Below are 11,964 nucleotides of genomic sequence, written 5' to 3'. Positions count from 1 at the left end.
TTGAGAAGAGAAAAAAAGATTTCATTTTGAAAAGAACATAAATAGAAAGAAAATTTTGAATTCTCTTAAATTAAAAAATAAAATATCATATATATTCTATTTTTATTTTATATCAATACTTTTTAATTGCAATCATTATAAAAAGTGTGCACCTGTAAATTGTAATACAAAATGATTTGTTAAATATTGAAAAAAATTGAATCATATTCTTAAAAGTTAAATTGAATATAGTTTAAACACTAATGTTATACTTGTATAAATCACCTCTTAATTGTAAATAATTTAGAAATTAAATTCAACATAAAAACTTTTCACAAACCAATTTTCAAATACTCACTCTACTTAATTTTTTATCAATTATACATAAAATTTATTTAAGCTACAAAAAAATTGTGGTAAAAATTGTAATTAAATATAAAAATTGTTTTGACTGGAAATATAAAAAGTTTAGTAGTTACTATTTATTTACTGCAATAGTAGTTAGTACTTACTAGTTAACAACTAATAGTTATTAAATGAATTGAATATTTAATTAAAGAAGTAATGAGATAATGGATGTCAAGGTAAATTATTATTTTTTCTTTTATGTTTGTTGAATCAAATTACATTTTAGATTTCTTACAAAGTTTTTTTAATATTTCCATCTTTTTGGATCAAAAGGCATGTGAAACTGCTTATGATAGTAAAGAAGGTAAAAGTGGTCCAATGAGCATGCAATCAAATACTATTAAAAATATTTTAAATTTAAGTTAGTATATCAACCAATAAAATAATAACAACATCTCTATAACTTAGTTGATAACACATATTTAATTTGTAGGAGGAAAAATTAAATTCGATCCCACCAAAACTTATGAAAATATATTCTTACCAGAAAACTAAAAATCCAAATTTCGATGGTTTTAGAAAAACTTACAAAATAATAGTTTATGAAAGATAGTCTTTTTTATGATAAGGGTGGAGACGGAATGACTGGGTGGAGCCATGATAATCTCCAATTTTTTTTTTTTAATTTAAATTACTACGTAAAGTTATTTTGTGATTCTCCTTTCTTATCTTAGGGAATATATAAAAAGTACTTTAATATATAAATATATATTTTACATAGAAGATGTTATATATTTCTTTACTCATAAAAAATATTATTTATATATTAAATTTCTTACATATGTTATACAGTGCATGTACGAATTTTACTACTTTTTTTTACTTGACTCATGTTTTTTGTCTTGACTTTTCATAAATAAAAAAATTGGCTTTATCCCTACTTGGGTGTTCATCGGATCGGATTTATGTTATCCTATTAATTCAACAATTCAAACTAAACCAACTAGATTGATTGTTATTGATTATTTTTACTTCAAATTTAAATCAAATTTATTATAATATAAATTTTTTTTATTGAATTTATCTTTTTTCAACCTAAACTAATCCAAACTTATTCAATTCAGAGTCGATCTAATGGAAGTGAGGCTTAAAATAAATTTAAAAATAAATATTTTACTTTAAAATGAAAAATTATATATTTAATTTTTTTAACATATACAATCCTTTTTCTGATAAATCTGACCTTTTTTACTTTATAAAAACTAAAAGTAATTTTTCTTTTGTTTGTAAGCCTAAAATTTGAGTTTTAGTTGCTTTATACTTGGATTAATTCTGATCCAATTCATTATTTTTTAACTTTTAAATCAATATATTTTAAATTTAAAACTTAAGTTTTGCTTCAACTCTTGTATTTTCTCTTATTCATTTTTTTAGTTTTTGTATGATCTTTTCTAACGTTATCAAATATCTTAAGTGGGTCAGGTTTATCGTGTAAACTTTTATATATATATATATATACATATATATATATATATATATATATATATATATATATATATATATATATATATATATAAAGTGATGGCTATAGAAAAATTAATTTCTATTTTTAAAAAATAAATAATTAGTTATTAAAAATAAATAATATTTTTTTCTTGGATTAATATTTTGATCATTATCTTGCATATAAAATTAAATAAAATATTTATATAAATACAATAATTAGAAATAAAAAATTTAAAAAATATAATATATTTTTTTATCGTATGATCTGAACCAGGCAACCCGAGGTTAATACATTTGGTTTGATTGAAACTTGAACCAAATTAACAAATTCAAATATATATAATCAGTTTGAAATTTAGTTTTACTATAAATTGAAAGAGATTTGCATAATATTAAATAATGATAGAAAAAATATTTTTTTATCAGTTTTATATAATATAAATTATAAATTTAACATTTATAAAAAAAAAACAAAAAAACAAAGGGACTCTTGTGTGTATGTTTGCGACACAAAAGAAACTTTATATAAAATTTATAAAAGAGTAGAAGAAGTGTTGATGGATATAGTTTTTCTTTCCATTACATGATATTGGAGCGAAGTATATATTGTTCAGGCACCTAAATATATAACAATAGAATAGATAAATAAGATATCACTTTTGATCATTTTTTTTGGTTTCTCTTTTTTCCTCCAACATAACTTGCCATATCACTATTCCCTCCAAAATATAACCACACATTATCTCCCTCTCATATAACCGCATATCATTTTCCGTGTATATATATATATATATATATATATATATATATATATATATATATATATATATATATTATCAGTAACAACTCTCATAACTCTCATCTTTATGCATCCTTCTTCTCATAAAACTGGAATTGCAGAACATAGTATTATTATATTTGTTTTTTTTTCATCCATTTCTACTTTTATCTAATGAATTTTGTGGTTTCTAACATTACTTTATTGTATTGATACAAATGCAGCCATGCACGTTTAATCCAAGGAATTGATTTTTCAATATAAATATATTTTTATGAGCCTTTTGTTATTTATTTTTTAAAGCATTATGTCGGCGTGAGTACACGATTTTGAAACAGAACATAATTTCATTGGTCTTCTAGATCTACCTTAGTTCTAAACCTGCATCTAACTCTAGGAAACTAAATTTCAATATTGTACTTCCTCCAATTTTTTCTCTTGCAATTTGAACCACCATCTCTCTCTACATCATATCATTTTGGACTAACTGTTCCCAAAATTTTAATTTGGGTTTAAGGTATTTTATTTTACTCCAAAAAGAGAATTTGATTAGTCTCTATCTCATCAATTTGGACATTCGGGTGAAAACCTCTAAAGCAAAAGCATGTCTAAACAATGAAAGAAATCACGTTGAAAAAAAATGAAAGGTATGTGCAATTTTGTTCTATATTAAAAAAATAAAATGATTTTTTGTGCATTCTGAATTAAATTGAAAGAAAGAAATGCATCTTGGTTTGCCAAAGAAGAAAAATGTTTGGAAGAGTCTTTCAATTGAGATAAAACAACATAGATCTTAATGGACTATAGAAGAAAAAAAGTTGAAATTTGAATGATTTATAGAAAGATAGGGATTTGTCATTGTAAGTTTTTCTTTATACATTCTATTTTTGTTTCATGCACCATATGAAGTATTGAATAATATCAAAATTAGTATCACCTTACTTGCTTTGACTTGACATGTTATTAGTATAAAAAAAAACATTTGAAATACAACATAATTTTAAACCAACTTTTAAGAATGGATTTTTTAATTTTTATTTAAAAAGTGAAATTATGATTTTAATTTAAAAACTAAATCAGGATAAAAAAAAAGTACCTCTTCGTCTAATCCTATTTTCAAGTTTTAAAATTTCCTTTCTTTTTTTAAATTAATTAAATTTTAAAACTGCATACCGATTTTTGTGGAAGTGAATAATTCACCATTTTGGTTAAATGAAAAATATTTTTAAAAGAAAAAAGTAAATTTAAAGTATTGAATTTTTTTAAAATTATGACAATTTTTAGAATAAATTTAGAAAAATAAAAGCAGACTTCTTTATTTTTTTAAATTTTGATTTGTTTTAAAAAAATTAATAAATTTTAGAAAACTAAAAGCAGAAAAAAACTCTGGAAACGCCACGTAATTATAGAACTACTTTTAGAAAAATGACTTTTTATAATTTTAAAACTAACAGTAACAAATAATTTTAAAAGTAAAAATTATGATTTTTGAAAGTTCTCATATTCCTAGAAAAGGAAATAAAAAAAATAAATGTTAATATAAAAAAATGTAACAACAAAATAGAGATGTAGATACACATGTGTGATAATATCTATGTTTTTTTAATATATATAAGATAAATATTTTTATTTTCATTTGAGTATTATTTATTGAAGATTATGATTCAAATCATAAATCATTTAGGAAACATAAATTATTATTATTTATTTGAAAATTTTTTGTTTTTGGTACATGATAAATATATTAGTTTGCTAAAACTTATTTATTAAAAAAACATTTATTTTAATAAAATAAACATTTTTCAGTTTAATTGTTTAAATTATTTCGGCTTAAAAACTCTTTACTTATTTAATAATCAAATTATATTGGGTCATTAAATAAACATTTTTTAAAACACTTATTTTAAAATTAAATTTTAAACAAACTGACCCATAACTTACCCTTAAAGAATAATATTACTACTATCTACTTTGAAGAAAAAAAAAAGAAAGTGGAATAGGAATGGGTTTAAGAGAGTGGGAGGGAGATGTTGGATTAAATACGCGAGGACCCGAAAGTGACTTTTAAAACCTCCGTCGTCGTTGCTTTCTTCTTATTCTCTCTCTCTCTCTCTCTCATTCCTCCGCAGAATCTTGGCGTTTTGAAATTTCCCTTCACTTTCCTTTCCTTCTTCTCTCTTTATTTATTCATTCATTTGGCTCCTCCTTCTTTTTCTTCCTCTGCAACCAAAATCTGAATCTGAGGACACCAAACCAACACCACCATCGATCCAAATCCAATCCAATGGGTTCGGTTCCCGCAGAACTGAGCTTGGATTTAAGACCCACTTTCATCCCCAAAACCATCACCGATTTCCTCCGCCACCTCTCCGACAACAACAACCCCCCCGCCACCCTCCACGATTTCCTCGCCCGCCTCGAAGACGAGCTCCGCAAGATCCACGCCTTCAAACGCGAACTCCCCCTCTCCATGCTCCTCTTAAACGACGGTGCGTTTCGCGTTCCGCATTTCTTATTACTAGTTAGCTACTCGTGCATCCGTGTTTATATTTTTTTTATTATCTGCCCAGACAAAACTAAACATTAGAACAGTACAGGAGAAATTGAAATTTATTTATATTTATTCACAGACATCATATTTCTTTACACGCATCTAAACGCCGTCGTTTTTTCCCCTGTGTTGCAGCAATTTCAGTTCTGAAGGCGGAATCGCAGAAATGCAGGGTCGCGCGTGATTCTGCGCCGGTGCTGGAGGAGTTCATTCCGTTGAAGAAGGAGCGTGGTGATCAGAGCGAGGAGGAGGAGGAAGAGGAGGAGAATGATGATGATGACGACAACGAATGCCGGGATAAGAGGAATTGGATGAGTTCTGTTCAGCTCTGGAATAACAACACTACCACTGCCACCACTAATAATAACAACCCTTCTGATCGCAAACAACTACTTCACAAATTACAAACCAAGGTAGAAATTGAATAACTAGCTAAAAAAACCAAAACCTATATTCAGTTATGTGCATTAAGTATTAGTTTTCAAATCAAAATTAGAGTTTTACTTCAATAATTCTCATAACAAAGGATTCTATTGAAGGTAACTGTGAAACTCTAATTCTGATCAGAAGCATCAATAATGGAAGGTTAATTTTTATGAGGATGCTAAGATTTTTGGCACTAAAATGGAAAGAAAAAAGAATACATCAATACTAATATACTGAGATTATTGCTGATTATCATTGTTCAAGCATTCAATTAATAATGTTAATGTGTTTTTTTTTTGTTTGGTTTGTTGGTGATGGCAGAAAAGTGAAGAAGGGCAATCTGTGGTTGAGGATCCTTTTCAGACTTGTAGTAATATAAATGAAGGAAGAAGGGCGTTTATGCCTTTTTCTAGGTACTCATCTTCATCATCATCTGTGCCGGTGACGACAGTGGGACTGGGGGCTGCTGCATCCAAAGAAGAGAAGGAAGAGAGTGTTATGAATAGACTTTCTCTTCTGACACCTTCTTCTGTGAAAGAGGGGTGTGGTTCAAGGGGATCAAGGAGCAGTTCCAACAGGGCTGTTTCTTCTTCTTCTCCTCCCATGGTTCAGCCGAGTTTGCGTGCGACTTCACTTCAGCAGACTGCTAGGAAACAGAGGAGATGCTGGTCCCCTGAGTTGCACAGACGATTTGTTAATGCCTTGCAGAAGCTTGGAGGTTCTCAAGGTTAGAAACTCGAATGCTTTTCTTATTTTTTTTTACTTTTTTTCAATCTTGATATGAAATTGAATTGTGATCTATGTATATTTCACTTTCTTAAACTATAAATGTCAAGTTATTATACAATTTTTGATATGGGTTTTTACACCAGACTCAATTTTTGATCAATTTGGAAATTATAGGTTAGCAGTAGTCCGGGAATATGATGCTGGAATTGGGTTGAACTTGAAATTGTAGATGTTGGTTGAAATTAGGTAGAGTTTGTTCTGTTTGGTTCATGTGTAAAGTTGGGATTTGCTTAAAGTTAGATCAGGAGACAGATAGATAGGCATAGGAGTGTTATACATGTCGTATTATCTGCCAATTCAAGTTTATTTGGAAGGGCATGATAATATGTTACACTTTGTTTGGTTCATTTGTCGAATTAAACTTCTGTGTTCTGTTAATTGCAGTAGCAACACCAAAGCAAATTAGAGAGCTTATGCAAGTTGATGGCCTGACTAACGATGAAGTGAAGAGCCATTTACAAGTGAGTTCTTGGAACTTTTTTTGTTTTGGTCCTTTAACTGCTTGTTTAGTTGCTTGGGGCATTTATGGAAAAAGATCATGTTAAGATTTAATTGTGTTATGAAGTTTGCATTGAGATTGATGATATATGGTCATGTATGAATGCAGAAATATCGTCTTCATACGCGGAGAGTTCCAGCTGCAAGTTCTAACCAGCCAGTTGTGGTTCTTGGAGGTTTGTGGATGTCTCAAGATCAGTACAATGACTCTTCAAAAGTTAGCAGTTCAGGGTCAGGTTCTCCTCAGAGTCCTCTTCATTTGGCTGCAGGGTCCCGGGGAGGAACATCCCCAACTGAAGGTGACAGCATGGAAGATGATGAAGATGCAAGATCCGAGAGTTTTAGTTGGAAAAGTCATATGCACAAAGCAGGAAAAGTTGATGTATAGGATACTACTCTCCACCATGAATTTTGCAGATAAAAGTATACATGGGAGGAGTTTTACCACTACATAATAATACTACATGATGATGATACATAAAAAAAGAGGGTCAACGATAAGAGGCTGTTGGAGTTTTTATTGAAGGTTTAGCTTTGCCTTCTATACTGCGTGAGTTTTGATATGAGACTCCGAATTAAAATTATCCTTTTCCACATCATAAAATTCTTTCATTTCTTTTTGTCATGGGAACTCTCTGATGCCCCCTGAAGAAATTAATTAGTCCCATATTTAGATGGGTCTCATCTCTGCATGTTTGGGTGGACATTGGCTGTTCTAATTGCTGGTGGTGGATGGATTATTTCTTCTCATACTTTTATTTACACGAATTTTAGAGATATCTTTTCGTAATTATTCCTCCTTTCCTCGTACTCTTTGTTTTCTCTCTCTCTCTCTCTCTTATCAGAGGATGCCTTGTTCTGTGCACACAAACTGATGAAACACTGAACAAGAAGTGTTTCTGCCATTTCATTCATATTGAGCTCTGGCTATGATTGCAATGTGTCAAGTCAGTACACGGCCTTCGAAAACAAATTTTATTTCCCATTGTCTTGTTTATGATTATGAGAATGCGGCGGAATGACCCTTAAAATAAAGCAAATTCTTATTTATGTGAATTGATTTTTGTATTAGTGTTTTGGATAGTAAAATATATTAATATATGTTTCTAATAATTTTTAAACGAATAAAAATATAAAAACAACAAATTTTTTAGGCTCAAATATTAAATTTAGCTTCAATTGACGGTTTGTTGATTTATGTACAGTTTGTTTCTCTTGACATTATTTTGTTCAATAATATAAAATATTTATTATAATAAAAACAAATTCTTTTTAATTAACAATAACATTTTGACTTTAAATTTTACATATGTATTGATAATGTATAATATTTTTATACTATCAATCAATTAAAGTTAAAATTAGTATAATTTTAAGATAATTATTATAAAAGTGTACATGTTAATTTTTTTGTTAGATAATATTGTAAAATCCGTTTATATTATGCGTACCCAGACTATTTTTCTACAACTTTTTACATCCAAGAGTATTCTAACTCGGCAGGCAATTATTATTTATTTTATAGTCAAACATTGAAGAGAGGGTTTTTCTCAAAACTTTTTTCAACTCATACCAACTCACATTACTAAATAATATATTAAATATATAGTTAAATGATAATGTAAAAAAGTATCAAAATGAAATCTATACAAAGTCATGTGTCAAAATCAAGATTTTAGCTTATTCTAAGGTGAAATCACGATAAATCGTAGACGATAGGAGTGCGTTTGATATATATATATATATATATAAAGATCAGACACACGATAAAAACTCAGTATAAATAGCCAAGTCTCATTTATGTTTGTGTTTTCTGTTTAGTCTCAACTCATGTCTTCTCATAATCTATACAATATAAATTAAATGTGAAGGAAATATTTTTATGTTGCTTAATGTTTTAGTTTAGGCATGTCAAACCTACCTAATAAATGAAGTTACACGTGTCAAAATTTCGGAACTGTGTAGCAATTTGTTGTGTTCCTCCTTCATTTATTGGATTAGCTAGCACAAATGTGCCGTTGATCTTCAACTTGCAGGTCACGGTGACTGCTTTGGATCGATATACATGACAAGGCATGAGGAAAGTCATCTACTCATCTTATCTTGTAAAATTATTTCGTGTCATTATCTCTATGATACTAATCCATCCTCATTAATTATGGGTTGTTGTTAACATTTAATTCAATAACAACTCAATAACTTAGGTTGATAATGTCTCCAAAATTTTCCTAGCTTCAGTGTTTAGGCTTGTCCAGGGAACATCGAATAAGTATGGTGAATGAAATTCGGAAATGGAAGATTCACTTGGGAACCATATTTTCTCTTGTTGTTCTACCTTTTTGTCCAATTTACAGCATGTCCTTGGGGCATTGCCATTGGAACCATCTAGTGCATTAATGAACTGTATGGAAATTATGTTTCAGTTCAAATTGAAAAGTGTTTGATATTATTTGTTGAATATTAACTCTCTGATTAAGTGAAAAAATTATAAACTCAATATATAATTAAAATATCACTGGATTCTGGATATATTTATATATCATGCACCAACTAAACATTTCTTTATTTAAATTGCAATAGATTTGTTTAAGATGATATTGCTTATTTTAGTATTTGTCAATAGTTTATCATTATAATCTGATAGTTAAAAAAAGTAAAATTTTAATACAAAATCAATGTTTTTTTATTTTCTGTAATGTGGATTATATATATTATTTTTATTAATTAATCGTTTATTATGATCGTATAGTGTATATCATTGCAATCACTATTTTAATTAGTCAAAGGCTTGAACTTGAAACCTCATTTTGTCCTTTTACCTAACCCTAGTATCCCACATGGGAGAAATAAAACGTCAGCTATTAATGTTTATCAATTATCGGCGATCAAGGTTCATGCATGACAAAAGAGTCATTTTCGATCACAAACAAAATTATAGTGGAGAATCTTGCAAACAAAATAATGAAGGAGCCCACAGTGATATTCATTCATAATTAGGGTATGCATTGTCTGTTTGGTGAAATGCGTAAGTGAAAATGATAGAATCTCTCTCACTATCTTTACAGCTTCTAAACCAGGTTCAGCTTATCCAACCAACTGCCCACAATTTAAAATATATCTGGTACATTCAAAACAGCAAAAATATTTTTTTTATACTTGATGAAATCCAGTACATCATTATATTGATTAAAATTAAAATTAAATCCTCAAAAATAATTATTTTCTATGATTTTTTAAAAATATTTTAATGTCTTTATTCTTGATTTTCCTGTCTCTTTTCACACATTTGAAAACAATTTTTTTTTAGAGAGAACCAACAACACATTTGAAAACTTTTTTTGAAATACGTTCTTTTCATTGGTACCTCTAATTAATGACATTTTTTTTACCTGTTCAAATCACCTTAGTTATATTGTTTTCATCTTTTTTTTTTATAGGTCACACCAATATTGCTTAATTTGGATTTGATATTTTATTTTTTGTATGACTATATATATATTTCTCATACTTTTTTCTCTGTCAAAAGTATATATAGTTTCTTACATAGCACAGTAGTATGATAAAATTTATCATGTATAGTTTGCAATCACAAATAACGTATCTAATGTATTTCTCTATTTTAATTCCCTAACTTGCCTCGTGTGACATCTTTATTAAGTTTCAATTATTTTGTAATATTGATTTCAAATACTTAAACTTATAAAGATGTGGTATAACATCTTCAATATTTACCGCAAGGTTATTATAATATAATTTCTGGTTAAAATTACAATGCATGCACCATGTCTCACTTGTTCACGTGAAAATCTTATGATTCTAATTTCTCTCTCCAAAACTCAAATGGAAAAGTCAACCTAATTAGATTTCAAAAAATCTTAACAATACTCTCTTATAACTAGGCAGTAATGAATAGTATAAAGAAGAAGATAATGAACATGCATTATAATGTTGAATGGCCAATCACATGGAAGATAAAATAAAATAAAAAAGTGTACCCATATTTTTATGAAAGCATCTATCTGGTCTGGTCCCGCTTGAGAAAAAAACCTTTCTTAAGAAAGATTCTTTGAAAGACCAGCCAACTAGTAATTTTCCATCTTGATAATATGTGTGTATGGCATGAACATGTATGAAACAAGGAAATGCCACCACGAGAGTCCACACGTCGAGATGCGTTCGGCGAAAACGCCAACCACCACCCACCAATCCATAATAATTTTTTATTCATATTTTAACCTAACTTGCTTCGGTTTGGTTTTCCAAAATCTACTTCGAATTTGCTTGTCTTGTTTGTATCTCTATGTGCAATTTGTTGAGAATCTTGTGAATATGATGGAACATGAACAGGAGACAAATTTGTTCCTAAGGTTCAATTTAAATAATTTATATATATATATATATATATATATATATATATATATATATATGTTTAATATAAAATTGATTGTTGAGATTCTGGACACTTCTTTCCAAATTCCTAATGAGATTATATTCCTTCTAATTATAAGGTTATTATATTTTCTTGATCAAACACATCTGCACCTGTCTCTTCTTTTACGTTTTTCAAGTCTTGCTAAATATATACTCCAAAATTTGATTGAAGTTATTTTATATATTTTTTAAAGGTTAAAATTAAAAAAAAATGATTTCTATACTAAATATAATTTTTTAATTAGGTATTCGTATGAAAAACATTTGCATATTGATCTTTATATGTGAAAAAATGTTAATAGTCTCTACCGTTTATTTGAGTCATAATATTGTTACTTTCCAACAATACTATGACAAAGATAATTAAACACATGAGATCACTTTATTAACATTTGGGCCTTCCATATATAATGAATAAAAATCAAGTGAAATAACTGCTAAATAAACAATCTTTGAGTTATCCAACATATGGCCCACATGCATTCGTTTATTATTTTAGTATATTGCATTACATGTATATTTAGACTTTTAAAATATATTTGTGTTAGTCGTATTTAAAATTGGACTATTAAGCTTGATTTCAACTAACCCACTTCAAGCTTCATGTACGATTAGATTGGAAAAAAAAAAGGCTATTTTTATTTGGACCACAAATAAC

The 11,964-nt window shown here is 28.2% G+C and overlaps 1 protein-coding gene across 1 annotated transcript; it reads left to right on the top strand.

Annotated features, from left to right (window-relative positions):
- The first annotated feature begins 4,653 nt into the window (after positions 1-4,653).
- On the top strand, positions 4,654-7,665 carry LOC100806237 (transcription factor HHO5). The gene is made up of 5 exons (XM_003518812.4): positions 4,654-5,100; positions 5,298-5,575; positions 5,910-6,315; positions 6,762-6,838; positions 6,985-7,665. The coding sequence occupies exons 1-5, from the start codon at positions 4,896-4,898 to the stop codon at positions 7,261-7,263; spliced, it is 1,245 nt and encodes a 414-aa protein (XP_003518860.1). The 5' UTR covers positions 4,654-4,895; the 3' UTR covers positions 7,264-7,665.
- Positions 7,666-11,964: the final 4,299 nt, after the last annotated feature.

Source organism: Glycine max, chromosome 2 (genome assembly GCF_000004515.6).
Source record: "Glycine max cultivar Williams 82 chromosome 2, Glycine_max_v4.0, whole genome shotgun sequence".
NCBI classification, from domain to species: domain Eukaryota; kingdom Viridiplantae; phylum Streptophyta; class Magnoliopsida; order Fabales; family Fabaceae; genus Glycine; species Glycine max.
Note: the sequence above shows the minus strand (reverse complement) of the source record. Positions and strands in the feature narration are given on the sequence as shown.

Bases quoted from the DNA above. Each gene is read 5' to 3' on its own strand.
- LOC100806237 (XM_003518812.4), top strand. From the start codon at position 4,896: ATGGGTTCGGTTCCCGCAGAACTGAGCTTGGATTTAAGACCCACTTTC. The intron at 5,576-5,909 runs GTAGAAATTGAA...TGGTGATGGCAG, and splicing joins TTCACAAATTACAAACCAAG to AAAAGTGAAGAAGGGCAATC. The intron at 6,316-6,761 runs GTTAGAAACTCG...TGTTAATTGCAG, and splicing joins GAAGCTTGGAGGTTCTCAAG to TAGCAACACCAAAGCAAATT.